The following is a 19367-nucleotide window of genomic DNA, read 5'->3' as shown; positions in this document are numbered from 1 at the left end:
ATATGGTGTTTTCGGTGCCATCCCGTGTGAAAGGGCTTTGGATGACAAGCTTCCATTCAGGACGCCATGACAAAAGAGCAAATTAAATTAATTTATTTTGTAACTGCTTGAAAGACTTCAGGCGTTATACGTTGTGTATAGACTTCATGGGAGACTACCTTAAAGTACCTGAAAATGACTTTGGTGTTGTCTGCCTTGCTTTGTTTTTTTTTCACAGACAGAGTCTCGGAACTTTTCGGATAAAGGTTGTACATAGTTAGGCTCGTGTGCACTACCATTGGCTATGGGTACTGTGTGCCTCCAATCGGACTGTTGGTTTTTCTAGGGTTACCTGACCGAGAACGGCTTCGTTGCCATGAACCGGGTGCAGCTGATTATGTCGGGTAAGCCTGAAGAGGTTGATGTCCTTATCCCCTAGGTAAAATAAATTAATCACAGTCGTCAACAAAAGTGGGTGATGAGAAAGATACAGTGGGACATATATAACTCAGTCCTTGAGTTCCAGCCAGAAAGGAGCTGTATGCACGCTGATATACAAAGTAGGGGTGTGCGAATAGTGAAATTTTCAATTGAGAATCGGATGCGAATGTCGAATCAAATATATGATCGGTGAAAGCAACAACAAACGGAAAATTCAAAGATGGGCAGTGCAGTGAAACTACATACTCTGGAAAATTCTGAATATCAGTTTTTCGAATTGAGTACGAATCAGATAACAAATATATATTCAATTTGCATTAAAAATTTCGTATATTTGCGCGCCCTTAGTACGAAGCAAACATGGAGCTTTCTCTGAGTGTGCTGCACCTAGTTGGGACTTGTTTCAGGTGAATTTCACTTCGTGCATGTTGCAGATAAGCTGAATAGCTTATCTTATATCTTATCATGTGAGTCATGGGGTGTACCACATGACCAAGCCAGAAAAGAAAAAAAGACTATATAAACTCCGGCTTGCTGATACTGATGATACCGATCGCAATGTGGCTGGCCACGGTTTACTGAGCTGCTTCATTTCGGGTTTTGAGATTTTGGTTTTGGTTTTGAGGTTTACCAATTTTGAGTCCGATTGTAATGCGCGTGTATATTTAAATGCTTATTTTCGGGGGGAAAAAAGGTGCGCGCTAGGTGCCCGCGTTTTGTGCATATGTCAAATGATTTTTGATCTTGCCAGGCTTGCAGGTATGTGTAATGTACTTCGCTTCGGGTGTAAAGGTAATATTTTATCACTTTGCTGCGTTGATTACACGTCATCGTTTCTTCACAGAAAAGCTTGGAGGGGCTCGTGTAAGGAGTTTGGTAATAGCAGAGTATAGTCAGTTGCGTTGCAGTATGCAGTGTCACCTAAGAACGCTCCCGCTCTTAACTGGAACATTTATAGGAACCCCAGAGAGAATTTGAAATTGGCCTGTATTGATTGTGGGCCGCATTCTAACAGCAAAGATGTCAGTTTCACTGAAAGGGGGATTTGTAAGCATGAAAACGTAAAAAATATATATATATTTATATGGGTGTCGCCAAACTGCAGTGCATCAAGGTAGTTTTATTTTTCTCTGCCATGAGGCCTAGACCTCAAGGAAAAAAGTAAAAAAATTAAGCCCTGAGGCCTAGGCTACACCGACGCTCGCTTCCAACAGCAACCACCATCTTGATGTCGGGAGTTTGAATCGAGTGCTAGGGAGGTTTCAAAAGCCATATTTGTCAATGATGGATGCATCTTCTGCTGCTGTACATGCATCGACCTAGCTAAACGTTCACATGGTCAATTTTTACAAACAAGCAAATTATGTGCAATTGTCCTCAAATTCTCTTTTACTAGTTTGTTGGTTGCTTGCTGAGCTCTTCACTTTTAGTGGAGCCAAGTGTCTCGTTTGTTTTGTGGGCAAAAATTCCGCTGTTTAAGGGATGGCCATCAGCTCGTTAATTTATCGTAGTTTATCACTGCGTGGGTTTATTCCTACATGGAAATGGAATCTAGAGGGCATCTACCGTGCCATTGCTTATGACCTAATTTTCACTGGTGAATTGCAGAAAAATCTTGTTGGTTTTGATATCCAGACAGTTCTGGCCTCCAGTGTGGTCCTGGCCGCTGCTCATGTTTGTCGGCTGCATTGAATGCTCACCACTTTGGATACGACCGGGCTTGCAATGGCTAAATTTAGTTTGGGTATCTGACTTGCTATTCCTGTCGCACGATGGCTTGCACAGTAAACAAGCATCCAAATATCCTTTCTTAATAAGGCAGTGGCACGCTCTGACTTCTGGTGCGCACACAACTTCAGGCAATAGAACGTTTAGAGTAACCTCGGACTTCGTGAAGGTCGTGCGGTCGCATAGTTTTCGTTTTCATTTTCCGAGCTGCTGCCTGAACTATGGCGAAGCCGATCGATGTGCCCAGCTTGTCCTTTCGTATTCAAACCGGAAGGGCATCTGGCTTTTTCGATGCCAACGTGTAACCTCATATCCGTCCATGTGATTCTTACACTTTTCCAATGAGCCGAAAAAGCACACTTCATACATGCTACTCATAGTTGCGTGGTGGAGCCTCTTTGCATCATGGTGTAGATGGGTTTCGGCAATATATGTATAGTATTATATATGTATATGTAATTATATATATAATAGTATATGGAGGAAGGTGTGAGGAGAGGGGAGGATTTGATAATTTGGGTATTTTTCTTGGTCTCTTGAAGCTCATATTACCAAGTTTTCTTGCTGTAACATGTCATTCGTTTGAGCTCAGCAGTATCTCTTGTATTAATTACATTCTCCCATTGAAGTGTCTGACAGGGGAAATTGTGAAATTGGCCGCCAAGTCTGCAAGGTTGTTTAACCGTCGCTCAGCTTTGGCGCTTCGTAACAAATACTTGTCCTGTGCCCTTGTGCAGAGCTTGGGGAAGCTGAAGATGAAATCTTCAAGCGTCGCCAACAGAATGAGGCAGGTTTTTTTTTTTTTTTTCGTTTTTTTTTTTCCACTTGATTGTGTCGTGTTGGCTCTAATGAGCTCCATGCAGTTGGCTTGTCTAACTGTTGCATTGTTTTGACGTGCAGCTCAACTTCAAGCGGCGGATGAAGGAAAAGAAGAAGAGGATGAAAATGGTTGGTGTCAATGCTGCTTCAGGTGTTTTTGCTTGCTTTCTCTTCCTGGGAGATGAAGAAGCAGGTTTGAAGTTGCAGGTATCATAAGCCAGTCGTGTTGCAGTCTTCTTATTCTAGCACTTTATCAGCGTGCTTTTCTTTTTCTTTGGCTGTCTAGGGTAGCTTGCATTTCATTATTGAAGATGATTGATAACAAGCCTTGAGACAGTAAAGAGAAAACTGTGTAAAGTTTAGCGTGAGGAATCTGGGGCCTTTTACTAGGTGTGCCTTTTTTTTTTTTTTTAGGGCAGGCCAGTATTACGAGGGCTGGAATTCTTTCCTCTTGTTATAATCGTTTCAGGGATATATCAGAGTGTGATGCAACTAGGCTTGCCTCTACTGCATGAATAGAAAAAGAAGCTGTGCAGGAAAGTTTAGGTTTCCTCATTTCTAAAATGACAAGCACAATACTGTATTTGTCGGCAACTTAGTGACACAGATGGCATTGCATTCTTCTGGGTACATTTGCAAAATTGTCTCTCTCCTTTTTTTTTTTTCTTTTTCCCCAGGAGGCTGAATCGGAGGCGAGGCCGGCATGGACGCCTGGTGGGCAGTTTGCCCCAGTCGTAAGAACTACACTTTATTGACATTTTCTTGGCGTTCCTGACTGAAAAGCCTTGAAGTGCAGCAGCAATAAGTGTATGCCCTGTGGCAAAATTTTGTGGATGGTGACTCTGCCAGCCGAATTCAATTTCGACATGTCCAAGTTGTATTGCTTGAGATTTTGTTATATAGAATGTTTAATTGTGATGCTGCATTTATTTACTCTAGGACGCGTGTAGAAGCAGCAATGTAATTCGTTTTTTTGTGTGTATCGGATGTATGTATGTAGCTGTCGTAACAATGACTATTAGCAAGTAGTACAAACACATCTTGGCGTCAGCGTGTTCACTAAGGTATGCTCAAAATAGAAAAAGCCTTTGATTGCTTTTTGCCCTTGATCACCATTTGGTAAAGAAAAGAAACCTTACTGCATACATTATGGCACTCTTTTCGTTTTTTGCGAAAGAGAAAAAAAACTGGTATTCAGAACTTTCAAATCAAACAAGTAATGTTAGGCAGCGAGTTTATTTTCCACACATCTCTGTACCCAGTGCAACAAATGGGTACTTTTATTGTTACCTTCTCTGAAAAGGTAAAGTGTTGAGCAGTTTAAGTTGCTCTAAATATGGAAGTTAAGAGGGGTGCCTGAGTGTTAATGTTACATTTTGTTTACCGTTTGGTCACTGCATTGAGACTGGACTTGGACGCTTTGCTGCAGTTCGTGGAGTTCTAGCAATGTAGGTTAACACTCAGGGGTCAAAGAAAGTTAATTTTATTGTCGATTGCACGGTACCTGAATGGTGGTGTTTTGAGTAACCATAAATTGATAGTGCTGTGTATGTCTACATGCTCCTCTTGTGCTTGAACTCGCTATGAGCGGTAGAGTAGATTTATATACACTACTTAGCTGCATGGAACACACTGTACAATAAAATTTAATTACTGTCATCTCTTTGATAGTTTCGTTACTTCCCTTGGCGTTACATCCATAAATTCTTGCACATGCTGCAAGACGTCGGGAGGTGAAGATAATGGGTTTGTAAATGTTCATAATATTGTGGTTGAAAATGAAATAAGAAATGGACATGGGGAGGGAATTAATGGAGCTATGAGATAACTATAGACCTTTTCAAAGAGTGGTCGTGGGCGCTGCCGTATTGGATACATGGCTGTGCTCGTGGCACAGGGAAGGCTGAGGATTACCTTTCCCAAAACCCGCCCCACAGCCCCAGTCAAACAGATTTCGCTGAGGCTCGTGAAAGGATCTATATTCAAGGACACCTTTGCCAAATCTAGGCACAAAAGGGAAAACTAGGAACCATTGTCCCCATACCGTCAGAAGGGGGTTCATTATTGTGGGTGGGGGCATGGAGGGGGTGAAGGACGGAGGAAGGGGGCAGTTGGAGAGGATAGTTGAAGGAGTGCCAGACATAGCCGGCACCAGATGAGGTAAGGATTCATATCCCGAGTTTGCGTCATCGAAAGTTTTACTATTTTCCCGACCTTGAGTCATCTGATAGATGGAAACACCGGAATCAGATGACTTGAGGTCACGTGAGATAGCGACACTTTCAATGACGCCGCAAACTCAGAATATGGACCAAGGAGGTTTGTGGGGATGAGGTGAGCAACACAAGAAAGAGCGTTGGAGATCAGTGCATGGGCATTCTCTTACAATAGACATCCGGTGGACATCTAAGGATGTCCCAATGAAGTATTTCGATGTATGTGCAGGCTGTTGGGCAGCACGTGGCTGCTGTGCAGAATGCCAAGCGGGAGGCCTACGACATGCGCCGTGAAGGGATGGAGCATCGTAGAAACCTCAGTGACGGCGGAGGAGGCCATGCCAATGGCCGTCTGGAGTCTATGCTCAGACCCGTGAGTCATGTTCCAGCTCCCTTCGACCAAAACAGCATCAAAGAGGCTTGTAATGGATTAGTGTGGAAGCCTGCATTGTGTGACTTCCGCATTTCAACCTCATGAGTCTCGTTCTCTTAACATTTTTTTTTCAGAATTGGTTGGAATATTTAGTTTATTATATAGTATCTGCAGCACACCAAAACAGTGCAGTATTATGTCGGTGCTCATTAAAGAACAAAATTTCTGGTGCCCTCTACCGCAGCATCTCTCATAGCCTGGATCGCTTTGGGACGTTAAACTCCATAGACCAAACAAAACCAACCACATCAAGGTGCAGATCGTCAGAAAATGAGAATGTGAATAGAGTCAGGATTGAATACTGACGCACTGTGACAATTGTTTTATTTTAGCCTCGTCAGGGGGTAAAGGGCCCTCAAAGTACCGGCCCTTTATATACAGTTGAACCCGGATATATCGAACTCGAAGGGGATCGTGAAAAAGTTCGATATATCGATAATTCGATATACAGAAATTGGCTTGTGACGGCACTTACGATGCGAAAAAACGATAGCGTATTTGCCGCGTAATCAACCCACTCGCATAATGAACCCTCTCTCCACTTTTGCGCCCGAGAATTTGAAAAAAAGAAAAATGCTTTAAGGCCAGCTCACTCACATGCAAGCGATTGGGCGATCTCAGCGACGAGCGGCAGTGACAGAGCGAAAAATTTCCAACTTGTTGGAACTGCGTCCCGCTCGCCGCTGGAGCCACCGCGGCAGCTCAAAACAAGGTTTCTGTGTCGCTGCGACAGAAAATCCGAGTGTTTTCGCTTGCATGCCGATGGCGCGCATCACTCCGTTTCGGTCGTCGCATCCACAGCTCATTTCTTGACAGCGTGCCAAGATGTTGCACAGCGATAACATCAGGGCGCGTTTATCTTTTGATAGCTCCTCCGGTGGCGGGGAGCGAACTTGGCAGAGTGCCCGTGATGGATTGATTGCACAAGCCTGGTTCGATTTATCACGCCGCGCTTGGGGCGGGCGTCATGATCGCAGCAGCTGACAGCGTGCTTCTGTTGGTTCATACATGCAAAGATAAACGGCTCCCGCCAGAAAAAAAAAAAAAAAAAAAAGCCTGCCGCTTCTTAACGTCCGCAGCCGCCATATCTTACGCTACGTCGCGCGTACAGCACAACGATAAGAAAGAATGACTCTCGCAAAAAAAAAAAGAAAAAAAAAACAGAGAGCTGCCGCTTCTTAACGTCCGCAGGCGCCATAACCACGTCAGCCGCCGCGCGCAGAGGGTTCGCAACACACGCTGGAGAAAGCGTCCCACGTCTGTCTGAAAACGGGCTGAGCTGGCTTGGCGCATGCGTAGCGTGTGCTGAAGGAGAGAGCTCGGCAAAAGAATGGGCACACCCACGCACATGGCTTGCAAACGTCATGTGTTGGCGAGCGGAAAACGATAACTGCAGATGCGCGCGCCTTTGGGGAATGGGCGCGGCGCTGTCCAGAACTGTCCCCTCTCATTCCTTCCGCGTGTGGCTTGAAAACGTCACGCGGCAAACGGCCAAGAGTGATGCGATCGTTTTTGGAGAAGGCACACTTTCCAGTGCGTAGTGCGGAGTTCGATATATCGAACGACCAGCGAAATTGAGTTCGATATATGACGCGGCTTTCCTATACTTTTACATGGGATTTTCAAGGGGATATTCCGTGAGTTTGATATAACCAAAATTCGATATATCCGGGTTCGATTGTATTAGTTAAATTCAACCCCTACTGTATTCAGGACAATATCAACGTTCAGAGAAGAGGGGTAGTCTCAAAAGCAATGAGAGCACCAAGCATTGCCATCGGTTCGTGGGTCCTTTTTTATTCAAACCCATTCAATTTCATTTTACCTGGGAAGGTCCCTTTGCTAATGCTTACTGTGGTCACTCAGTTGCCTACTGCGACATGCAGTGGGATGTACCAGATGGGCCTGCTTCCTGTGCTTGCATTATGCTTACTTTCTTAACAAGTCCGTGTCATGGATAAAAGTGGTACTGTGCAATCTCGTTACACGAGACATGGTTACAAGAGACACTCAGTTATAAGAGATACATGAAAATGGTTTGGTTGGTTTTCCTATGTTCGCCATGTTAACAACATTGCATACAAAAGACATTGATACAAGAGACACTCTGTTATGTATTAAGGGCAACTTTTGCAGGTCCCTAATGTAACTTCTTCACTATTTATAAGAGACAATTAACCCAGGTGGGCTCATAAAACACAGCTTCCTCGTACCAACTTGTATGTGTGGCAGTTTAGATTTCCTTATCTAAATTCTGTTCCATATCAGTCTCCTGTTTATTTTTCAATATTTCAGGAACCAAGAAGGAGTCCAGAAGGAGTACCTCCTCTTGACTGCGAAGTCAAAATGTCCCTGTTGTTTCAGTCACACAGGAATGTGACGGCAGTGGCTAAAACAACAGGGACATTTTGACTTCCTAGTCAAGAGGAGGCACTCCTTCTTGGTTCCCGATATAATGCAACAAAACATAACACTGATATGGAACTGAGTTTAGATAAGGAAATCTAAACTGCCACACATACAAGTTGGTAAGCATTTTGGTTACGAGACAATTTTTACGGGTCCCTTGAGTGTCTCTTGTAATGAGGTTTTACTGTATTGGAAGCATAATTTTTAGTCTGGAATGATGGTAATGGCCCACTTACCGTATTTACTCGAATCTAACGCGCACCTTTTTTCCGATATATCGTGTCCAAAAATTGGGTGCGCGTTAGAATCGAGTACGACCCTAAATCTCCGACATCATATCGCCATCGGCATTTCAAAATGGCCGCCTGGTATGCACTTCGAGCCTACTAGCTGGTCTAGCTGTCTATGCCTAGCTGCAGTAGCGTCCTTCGTGTGCTTTGGTACATGTGCTTTGGTTAGCCTACCCGTTTTCTGCGATTGACCGACCAGTATGGACGTGCCGAAGATTCGTCGAGTTCATCATGATGCCGCATTTAAAAGGAAAGTCATCGTGTGTGCAGAGACGGACGGAAATCGGGCCGCATCACGCGCATTCGGAGTTCCGGAGACATGCGTGCGGGACTGGCGCAAGCAGAAGGAAAAGATTTTCGGCAGCAAGGCTACACGAAAAGGTTTCAGTGGACCGAAGCAGGGCCGGTTCACCGAAATAGAAGAGCGGCTCGCAGAATATGTTCTAGAGCAGCGAGCGGCGCAGCGGCCAGTGACGACGGACCTGCTCAAAGTCCGGGCGATGCAGCTAGCCCTACAAACAGGGCTAACGCGGAGCGACTTTAAAGCGAGCAGGTGCTGGCTGTCTAATTTTATGAAGAGAAAAGGCTTTTCTCTTCGAAGGCGGACAGGGATATGCCAGAAGTTACCTGAAGAGTACGAAGAAACGCTGCACAGTTTTCAGCGGTTCGTTCTAAGTTTGCGCCGCAAGTACGGCTACCACCTCGGCCAGATTGGAAATGCCGATCAGACACCGCTGTACTTTGACATGCCTGCCACCACAACCGTTGAAAAGAAGGGGGCGAAGCAAGTGCGCGTGTTGTCTTCCGGCCACGAAAAAACACGCGTCACCGCAATGCTTTGTTGCACCGCGGATGGACACAAGCTGCCCCCGTATCTCATATTCAGGCGCAAGACGCTCCCGAAAGGAATCGTGTTTCCGAGTGGCGTGATTGTGCGCGCCAATGAAAAAGGTTGGATGACAACGGACTTGGTCGCCGACTGGATCGATAACGTCTGGCGCAAGAGACCCGGCGGCAGTTTGGGCCTGTGTGCGATGCTTGTGCTCGACGCTTTCAAGTGCCATCTCGACCAACGCATCAAGGACAAGCTCGCTGCGTGCAACACTGACCTTGTCGTGATACCAGGTGGCATGACATCGCAGCTCCAGCCGCTCGATGTTTGCTTGAACAAGCCAGTGAAAGATAGGATTCGGGCGCTCTACACCGAATGGCTTGTGAGTGGCTGCCATGAATTCACTCCCAGCAACAGAATGAAGCGTGCCTCGCTGCAAGAGTTCAATGGATGGGCGAAAGATGCGTGGTGCACGATACCGTCTGCCATGGTCATCAAGGCCTTTAAAAAATGTGGCATATCGAATGCCATGGACGGCACCGAGGATGAGATGCTTTGGTCCGTCAGCAGTGACAAGGAGTTGTCTGACAGCGACGACGAGTGAACCTTGTGCCGGCATAGTGACAATCTTGGCAAGATAAGCCGTTTCCTTTTGTGTGTGTGTTTTTTAGTGCACCGAGATTAAATCTTTGCTTTTCCAAACGAGACGAAGTTGTATTGCTGTATGAAAGCGTTAGGTGCGCGGTACTCTTTTTCGCGGAGAACGGGTGCGCGTTACAATCTGAGCTTTTTTTTTTTTCGGGGGTGGGGGTCACGAAAAACGGGTGCGCGTTACAATCGAGGGCGCGTTAGATTCGAGTAAATACGGTACTTGTGTACTAACTGGGGTACTAGTCAAGGACGCAGCAGCAAATTCTCTTTGTACCTTACGCTCTTGGACAACACTGGACAACATGGATACTATTGGACAACACGGATGCACTTTGTGGAATACACCCCAGCCTGGAATTGGAGCATATGTCAGTGTTGCATTTTGCACTGATTGTCTTCTCTGTTCTTTTGTTAGTCGGTGGCTCTTGGCTTCCATGTCGTTTCTGCATTCCTGAGAATGGCACGATATGTGCAGTTTAACATGGTTGTCATGAAAATTGTAAAATGTCTGTGATTTTTGTTATGTCCAGGTTTTCGTTGTAGCCAGTTTTTGTGTGGAGGCTCGAAAGGATAATGCAGAATGGAAACCAGAATAAAAATTGAATGTAAGGGAAACCACCTTGAAAGTGTTTGCCATCGATTAGAATTACTCGGAGCTATAGGAGCAATGGAACGTTCGTGATTGCGCTGAGGGCGCGGCGCAACTACTGCAGCAGCCTCCATCTCCACCGTCATTTCCTTGGTCGCTTTCGCGTCATTTCGTGTTATATTGTCATGAAACTTGCAGGGTTTTGCTAGATTTCCAGTAATTCAGCACTAGCTAAGATATAGTCGGGGCCACGGATTCGTGAACCGTTGTGACATGTTCGTTACATGGAGTTTTGAAATTTAGTAAAACCTCCCAAATACATTTTTAAAGCATGCGGGAAAAAAAACGTATGATCTGAACTGCCTAATTTTGAAAACTTTACTGAATGAGGTAGTAAGGCATTTAGAATTGAGACTTTCACTGCATAAAAGTGTAGATTAGCATTTATAGACATCCAGTATGCACAGCTCCTTTTGTATCTCTCGCAGAGTTCAGTCCACATCTACGGTGTACTAAGCGAGGAAGAGATTTTGTTACAAATCCAGTTCTTAGAAAGTAATGACGAGCCGGAATCATTTCCTTGGTTGTTTCTTGACGCTTCGCCCCGTTACTGTCTTGAAGAAGCCATTGCGATTGCTTGCAGTTGCCGCATTTTTGCTCACACTTCATCCCCCAGACCCGGCCCGCTCATATGCATGCGAAAAGTCATAGTTATGCCCCCGAGGCACCGCAAAAAACCCACCATGTGCTCCTCAGGAGGTGTTTCCACGGAAACAGGTGCCTGGTATGGTGGCTTTCTTTGATGCTTTGCCCCTTTGCACTCAAATACTGCAGGAAAGCGGCTGCTTAGGGTAAGCGTCTTGAGTCAGTTCTTTTTTTCTCAAGTGCTCATTAGCACTTCGGTGGTTGATCACGTAACATATCATGCGACCACATTTTGTTGAAATTTCAAATTTAGTAACCGCGAATTCATGTTATCCAGGAACATATTAACCGGAAACAAATTTGTGTAGCTTAATTAGTGGAAGATGTTCTACTGCCTGTGATTTTGAGCGTATGAAACAGGAAATGGTATGAACCGGGAAGATATCAGCGAGGTTGTAATGTACACACAATTCAGTGGGAACAGGGTTGGGGAATTGAAAAACTTCGTAAGATCCAGGAGTTCACAACAGTTCGTTACGTAGAGGCTTAACTGTACGCATTAGCTGCCTCTTGCCCTCACAGTGGGAATGCGGTTTTAGGACTTAAAATTTTTATTGGCTTTTTTTTCCCAGGCCCACAGCGACAGTGACGTTCGGGGCGAGAAGCGCAAGCACGAAGGGGACAGCTCAGACGAAGAGGAAGAACCGCACGATGAAGTGCGGTGAGTGCGGGTCTCCTGGGCTGCGGTTCTTCGTGGCATTCAGGTGTAGTATTCGGTGCTCTGACCCTGGTGTTCTTGTTTGCAGTCTCTGGGAGGATGGCTGGCGAGAGCGGTACTACGTGTCCAAATTTGACATCAGTCCTGACAATATTGAGTTTCGACATGATGTGGTGAGTGTAGTATTTGCACTTTTGTTGTCGGCCAGGTTTTTGAGAGCTGGGCTTTTTCTGTCCGTGATGGCTGTGGAGAGATGACCTTTGGTTGTTGATGCAGGCGGCTGCTTATGTTGAGGGGCTCTGCTGGGTTCTTCGCTACTACTATCAGGCAAGTTTATTTTTGCATAATCTGTCATAGGAATTAACCTGAACAGTGTGGCAATGGTTTTGTTGTGGGCCCTAAATATCCTAGCAAAATTTGGAGAGGAATTATTCCTGCTTAAGCACTCAAGTAACATAGTCCCCTTGAGAGTCGTCATTTTTCGAGTTTCCAGCTTCTTTAGTAAGGGGGAAGGGGGGTTTAGGATCCATCACTTTTCAAAAATGTTTTGAGGAGCCTCACATGTCCTGTAAACAGTTACAGTATAGCAACATGACATCTAATGCATGGATGGGCTAGGTGCTTGGCAAAGCAGACCATGCAGTCTAGATATTCAAAGGTTCCACAGAGCCCAGTTTGATTTTAGTACAGTTTTGTGGTTGAATGAGTTACTTCTTGAGACCTCTTTCTATCTACTTTTTTTTTCTGACTGTCCCTTTTCTGCAGGGCTGTGCATCCTGGAAGTGGTTCTTCCCCTACCACTACGCACCGTTTGCGTCAGATTTCATCAATGTTGGAGACCTGAAGATTGAGTTCGAACGAGGAACTCAACCTGTAAGGGCTTGCATTCATTATGGTAATCTGATAGGGCTTGTGAAATCAGTGTCGGAAAGTGTTTCCCTATGAGACTAGAGTTGGACCCGGTTATGTAATATTTTTATTCGCACAATACTGCAGACTTTCATTTGGGTCCAGGGTATGCAGGACCTGAAGGGGATTCCCAGAATGATACACTTCACTGTATGAGAAATAGCAGTACATATATAGGCTTATCTGCAATGCGGCCACTCTAGCGATGAGCTTCATACAGCGCCATGCCGCCCGCTGGCGTGCTGACAGTGCACTGCTTACCAGACATTTTCCTACCTGCCCTGCTTTGCATCGAAGCTGCAGTTGACGGCACCTTCTTAACTAGCTGCTGCCTATTGCAAGATGCCTAATCTTGTTGCCAGCGCACTATGAATAGACGTCACTCATTAAGCTTTAAACTTGGAGGTACTGCTGCCTTGTGCAGCAGCTTCTGCAGCAAAGCATGCCTAGTGAGAGCCACAGCTAGGGTTTAGTTTGGCTGACTGCACAGCATTACATAGATGTGGCACACAAACTGAGTACGGGACCAGAGCACACCCTTGAGCTTATCTGACGTTACCTCTTCACATCTCATGGCTCTAGCACTGCCAGCAGATGGTCAAGGCTGTTTCCACATTCAAAAAGTGATAGAAGACTGTCGTTAGGAAAAGTACCTCTTTCAGGTACATGGTGTGCTACTTGGCATATTGGATGCGTGGGGAAATTGAAGTTCCGTATACTACATGACTTTCCCATACTTCTATAAGTGAATGATCTGTGCATTCGATATAGCCTGGAATTCCAAATATCCGGGTCTGATATGATGGGGGCTCTACTGTAGAGCAGCCATTTGGAAGGTGTTTATTTTCATTTCGAACCCTTCCAATGGCGTAAGTTTGTCGAAAGAGTGACGTACAAAGCATGAATTTTTTGATGCCAGCTGACTGCAAAAAAAAAAAAAAAAGAAAACCAAGGCATTCAACTTACAGGTAAAAATAAACTGTGCATGAATAGTTACATAATGAGAATATGCAGTGGCTTGGAAAAAAAGGGGCAAAAAAGCAACGCGCCCATGTATTGTGCGATGTGAGTGCACGTTAAAAAACCCTAGGAGGTTGCAGTTTCCGGAGCCCTCCACTACAATGTGATGCCATCTAAACCCTCTACTTTAGGAATGGGCATTCTCTAGATATAAGGCGTTCCTGAGCTGTAGTTTCTTTTTCTTCTGTTTTCGTTGCCAGTTCAAGCCCATGGAGCAGCTGATGAGCGTGTTTCCGGCGGCCAGTAAGCAGCACTTGCCCACGCCATGGGCGGATCTCATGGACGACCCGGTGGGTGACCTCCTTGTTTGAGCCTCTTTGTGTTCTCAGGGAGTGGGGAGCGTCTTGTGACGAGCTGCAGCTGTCATGGAGAGGAAAAGCTCGTCTCTGATTATTTCCTCACAAGCATGTGCACCCACTTTTTATTATGTTCTTTTTTTCGTATAAAAGCAATAAGACTTTGAAAGGGATGCCGAGGGCAAAATGATTTTAGTCTATGTCGAAAGATTCGCTCAAAAAAGACCTCTGTTATAAGCTAGAGAGGTCCGAAAATGAATCCCAGAGTGTCATTGCCGTTGGCTTTTTTGTGGGGAGGCCGAGACAGTTTTTGTGTGCACGGATCTCCGAAGCCATGCCACACTGCCGTTCGCTTCCATATGATCATTATGTTCTTTTCACTGCTTATATGGCGTGTAATTCGCTGGTGAAGGAAATTGTTCCCAGTACTGTCAGTACTGAATGCACATTTGGCTGCTGAACAGACATCAGTGTAGGCGTGTAGGGTCAAACAGGAATTGGATCGAGTTGCCTTCGGGGTCTCTTAAATGCCTTTTCAAGTCGAAATTACTCCGTAGCCCTCCACTACGGCTCCTCTTTCTCTCTTTCCACTTTCATTCCCACCTTCTTCCTTTTCCTTACAGCAGCGGTTCAGGTGTCCACAGAATAAAGTGTGACAGATACTGCGTCTTTCCCTTCCCTGTGAACCAATTAATGTAGGGTTGTGTGGATGGAAGGGATGGTTCTTGAACAGGTAGGGAAAGCTTTGGCTAGGAAGACTGCCAGGCTTGTCTAGCATGCAGAGATGTACTGTGAAATACTAGTTGAATTAATTAAAATGATAAAATGAGTTACGAAACTATCAGATGTGCTGCCTGTATTAGTCTAATATATGGCAAATGCGAGGCATAAACTAGATACAGTGGCTTGGCCGTTGACTCAGCAGTTTCTTTTCCTTCAGCAAGAGCAAATATTCACGTATACCGAAAAAAGAACACCTCTGGTATATGAAACCACATCGACATGTAGCAATAATAGTTCAAGTGTAAGTTTCATTGAGTCGTTTTCTGCGCAGGGAATGAGAGCATTGCATTGGCTACCATTTTTCATAAAAGAAAGCTAAAAAAATACACTGTACATGTAGAACTTACCCTTGGAGCCTTTGGAGGTCGTCATAAATTTCGCGTTACATTTACATCCACGCTTTCGACAGTGTACACACCATGTAATGGCATTGCGGTGACATCGCTGGCCACTTGCTTCAGGGTGATGTCGCAAAACTTCAGCCCTTTGTACTGACCTGCGTTAATATGGTGGAGGATGGATGGGTGGATTTTATACTTTTCTGTTTGTTTGTTCTGTTTGGAGGGGCAAAGGGGTGCTACATTTTGTATTTGGTAGTTGATGTGCTGTTGGTCTTCTTCCCTCCTCCCTGTCTCTCCCAAGCGCTGGCAGCAGTGACAAAATTTTGCGTGCCTTGCTCTCTCAGGACTCGCCCATCATCGACTTCTACCCGACTGACTTTAAGGTCGACCTGAATGGCAAAAAGTATGCCTGGCAAGGTGAGGTGCTTTGTAACCCCTGACACTTCCTTCATTTCTTTGTGGCTAGTTGTTCTGTCCTTCTCTGTGGTTCGATATCTTGCTTAAGTGGTGCCAACGAGGTTATTTTATAGCACGGACATTGACCAAAGTGCAGGGGATCTTCTGTCGCTAAGTCTTTAGTGTTGGTGCAGTTGTCCATGCTTTGTATGTGAGGGACTATAATTAGCTAGTCTGAAACCTGCTGCCTAGAACCTGCTAGTCACATCCAAATAAAGGGAAAAATTGGAAAAATTTTCTATTGCTAATTTTAGCAGTTGTCTTACTTTTGGTCCTGAGCTGTCTCATAAAATGTGCCATGAGAAAGGTTTGACTGCAAAGTTTGCATGTTGGGGGGTCAACTTTGGAAGGAGCCTTATAAAGTTTGACTGTATCCTTTCTCTTCTCTCTATTTTTTTTTTTTATTATTTACAGTTTCTAAGTGAATTTATGCTTCAGCTTTCTGTTGTTTATTTGCTGGGGTCATGACTGCTTCCACAGTTCAAGCTTGTGCGTTCAAAGACCTGAGTAGTTTGGAATTGGTTTATTGGAAATTTGGGACAGTTAGTAAAGTTTTCTGTGTTCCTGTAATTTGTGACACGAATTTTACCAGATACTTCCAACAAGCACTTTGCACCAACTCTGTTCATTCAAGGATGTGGAGTGACATGTGAAAATGATTAAAAGCTTTTGATGTGGGGTTGATTGCTTCTAAAGCCTGATTTTATCCTCTAGACTAGGAAGGTTGTAGTTAACAGAATTTCATGGTAGGGAGATTAGGGTGCATGCATTGTAGCACCACTTTCTTGAGCTTGATAAGCTCTTTGCACTGTATTCTTAAAGAAAACTGAACGATAGTTGAAGGGGGGAGGGGGGGGGGGCCACCATTTCGCAAGCTTTGCAGTCTGAGGCTCCCCTTCAACCCTTGTTCAATTTGCTTTGACTTTATGTAGCTGTTTTCGTCATTTCTTTCTACCTTTGTGCTAAATTGGTTCTTTCTTACAGGTGTGGCCTTGCTACCGTTCGTTGACGAGAAGCGGCTCCTGGAAACGGTGCAGACAGTCTACCCTCTGCTCTCGGAGGATGAAAGTGAGTTGTGGCCGCCGCATTTCATGCACGCAGCCGGCGTTCGTGCGCAACATTACACAGTCTGACTGCACTCCTGTATTTGTGCTGCGCAGTGAAACGCAACTCGCGAGGGGATGACGTCTTCTATGTCCGCAAGGGACACCGCGGTTACAGCTACCTTTTGGGTCTGTACGAAGCCTGCAAAGACTACAACAGAGTGAGTCAACCATCTCGACTTTTCATTCACTCCAGATGGTTCGATGGTTTTAAGGGGGGACATCCCTCTTAGAACTATTAATTAATCAAATTATTTAATCAAATTAATCAAATAAAAATTAATTTAGTTGATAAACAAAATAAATTATTCAATATTTGTCTTTGATTGATTTAATTCAGCATTTTGGGTGCCAAACTGCCGCGTGGGCATCAACAGGCATTTCTGCCTTAATTGCATCGGCAGTAAGTTGAGACCAGTCATAGACTTATGCACTTGAAATTGTTACTTGCTTTCACAAAGATTTGATAAAGCCTGCGGGCAGAAACTGAACGACTTCGTTACAAAACCGTCATAAAATCAAAAGCGAATTAAGAGGTACTAGAGTTTTCTATAGGTGTATGAATAGTGTGTTTTCTAAACTAAATTGGATATGAATAGTGTAGATTCGGTACTGAATCTGATATGAATAGTGGAAGTGAAAGCCGAATCAAATATGAATCAAATACATGTACAAAGGGAACAAGCATTCATAACCTTGTCGCACCAGTGGCGGCGCAGTGGTACGCTGCTATAACTTATAAGCTATGCCTGCAATAACACGTTGTAGCACAAAGTCTGTATATTGTGTCCATGACCATTAGGCTATACATGTAGGAAGATTACCGTAAAAACCCGCGTATAATACGAGTTTTTTTTCCAACTTTCAGCGTTCCAAATTTCCGCCTCGTATTATTTGCGGATCCCAACCAAAATGTCAAAGTTTTGCGAGAAGTTTTGGTTTCGTTGCCGCGTGGCTACGGCTTGGCTTTGTTATCGATGTGCGGCTACGGCTTGGCTTCGTTGCCCTAACGTGGCCGCACCCCGCAGTGGCCACGACGTCGAGGTGTCGTCTCTTCGTTGTTGGGTCGTCGAGTGCGCACAGCATCAGCGCATGTGCTCTCGTGCAAACCACGGTTCGCGAAAAAGTGCACGCTTTTTTCTTTAAGTGAACGAGCAAGATGCCAGGGTCTCGGAAACAAGTACTCGGCTGCTTTTAAGAGAAAGGTGATTTTAGTTGCTGAAAACATCGGCAACAGTGCGGCCGGGAGGCAGTTTGGCGTCACCGAGGGAAGCATTCGCGGATGGCGACGACAGAAAGAAGCCCTTTTCGCGTGCAAGGGAATGCGAAGAAGCTTTCGCGGGCCAAAGAATGGCGCATTCCCGGAAATTGAACTCGCTCTGACGGAGTTCGTACGAGAACAGCGAGCATCGCATCTAGCTGTGAGCGTAGAGCTTATGCAGGCAAAAGCTAGGGAGCTTGCAAGGAAAAAGGGAATTCCGAGCTCCGCCTTCAAAGCAAGCAAGCACTGGATACATCGCTATATGTGCCGTGCTGGATTCTCGCTACGCCGGCGAACCTCGATTTCACAAAAGCTGCCCGAATCCTTCGAAGAGCTGCTGGTGGCTTTTCAGCGCCACGTGATTTCTTTGCGAAAGACCAAAAACTTTCAGCTGGGGCAAATAGGCAATGCTGACCAGACGCCGGTTTACCTGGACATGCCATCGCCCCTCACCGTCCATAAGAAGGGCTCTAAACAAGTTTGTATCCGGTCTACTCAGTCATGCTATCGTGCACGGCAGACGGCCGCAAGCTCCCGCCCTATGTCATCTTCAAGCGCAAGACAATGCCGAAAGGTGAGGAGCTGCCGAAGAATGTCATCGTGAGATGCCATGAAAAAGGTTGGATGAACGAGGATCTTGTCCTCGACTGGGTGAAGTCAGTGTGGTGCAAACGGCCCGGTGCACTGTTGTCCTTTCCATCCATCCTCGTGCTGGACGCGTTTCGTTGCCATTTGGCCGACTCGGTGAAGAGGCTGCTAAGCGACTGCCGCACAGAACTTGTTGTGATTCCGGGTGGGATGACCTCACAACTTCAGCCTCTCGACGTTTGTGTCAACAAACCCTTCAAGGACGCAGTCAAGCGATGCTACGCGGAATGGATGCGGTCAGGTGAGCCTGCAGTGACGCCGGCCGGGCGGCTGAAGCGAGCATCGCCAGCCACGCTGTGCGAATGGATTGTGGACGCGTGGGCAAGCATCCCAGAGGAGCTTGTGCGCCGTTCGTTTAAGAAGTGCGGCATCTCAAACGCCCTCGATGGCACAGAAGATGAGTACCTGTGGGATGATTTGTCCGACAAAGAAATTTCCGAGGAAAGCGCTGCTGAAGATGAAAGTGATTGAAGTGTGAGGTCCGATTTCAATAAATGTCTTGTTTTTTTCTCTCTCGTATTATATGCGGTAAAAACTTTTTTTTCCATTTCGCGTCTCCAGAATTTCACCTCGTATTATATTCGGGTTCGTATTATACGCGGGTTTTTACGGTAGGTTTTACCATTGATGACTAAAGAGAATCTACTTAGGATTTTCTAATTTGAAAAGTAGCCAAAGGGACATTTGTTGACAAGTATGGTAGTTACTGCCAGAGTGATGTTGGCTGTGGTTTCTTCACTTATAATGGTGGCTTTTTATGACTTGTATTGCCATTTGTTATTTTTATTAAACAATAATTA

The 19367-nt window shown here is 45.3% G+C and overlaps 1 protein-coding gene across 1 annotated transcript in view; it reads left to right on the top strand.

Annotated features, from left to right (window-relative positions):
- Nucleotides 1-19367, top strand: part of LOC146176065 (5'-3' exoribonuclease 2-like) — a 92162-nt gene that overhangs the window by 20278 nt on the left and 52517 nt on the right. Inside the window, exons 13-25 of the mRNA XM_084582389.1 lie at nucleotides 326-383; nucleotides 2886-2935; nucleotides 3049-3096; nucleotides 3645-3701; nucleotides 5413-5556; nucleotides 11665-11753; nucleotides 11839-11923; nucleotides 12027-12077; nucleotides 12516-12623; nucleotides 13880-13969; nucleotides 15444-15516; nucleotides 16540-16623; nucleotides 16716-16819. Of these exons, the coding sequence (XP_084438515.1) occupies nucleotides 326-383; nucleotides 2886-2935; nucleotides 3049-3096; nucleotides 3645-3701; nucleotides 5413-5556; nucleotides 11665-11753; nucleotides 11839-11923; nucleotides 12027-12077; nucleotides 12516-12623; nucleotides 13880-13969; nucleotides 15444-15516; nucleotides 16540-16623; nucleotides 16716-16819 (1041 nt within the window). The remainder of the gene's footprint in view (nucleotides 1-325; nucleotides 384-2885; nucleotides 2936-3048; nucleotides 3097-3644; nucleotides 3702-5412; nucleotides 5557-11664; nucleotides 11754-11838; nucleotides 11924-12026; nucleotides 12078-12515; nucleotides 12624-13879; nucleotides 13970-15443; nucleotides 15517-16539; nucleotides 16624-16715; nucleotides 16820-19367) is intronic.

This window comes from Amblyomma maculatum, chromosome 10, assembly GCF_055883805.1.
Source record: "Amblyomma maculatum isolate TAMU_Amacu chromosome 10, ASM5588380v1, whole genome shotgun sequence".
NCBI classification, from domain to species: Eukaryota; Metazoa; Arthropoda; class Arachnida; order Ixodida; family Ixodidae; genus Amblyomma; species Amblyomma maculatum.
The sequence above is the reverse complement of the archived record's forward strand: the minus strand, read 5'-3'. Positions and strand labels throughout refer to the sequence as shown.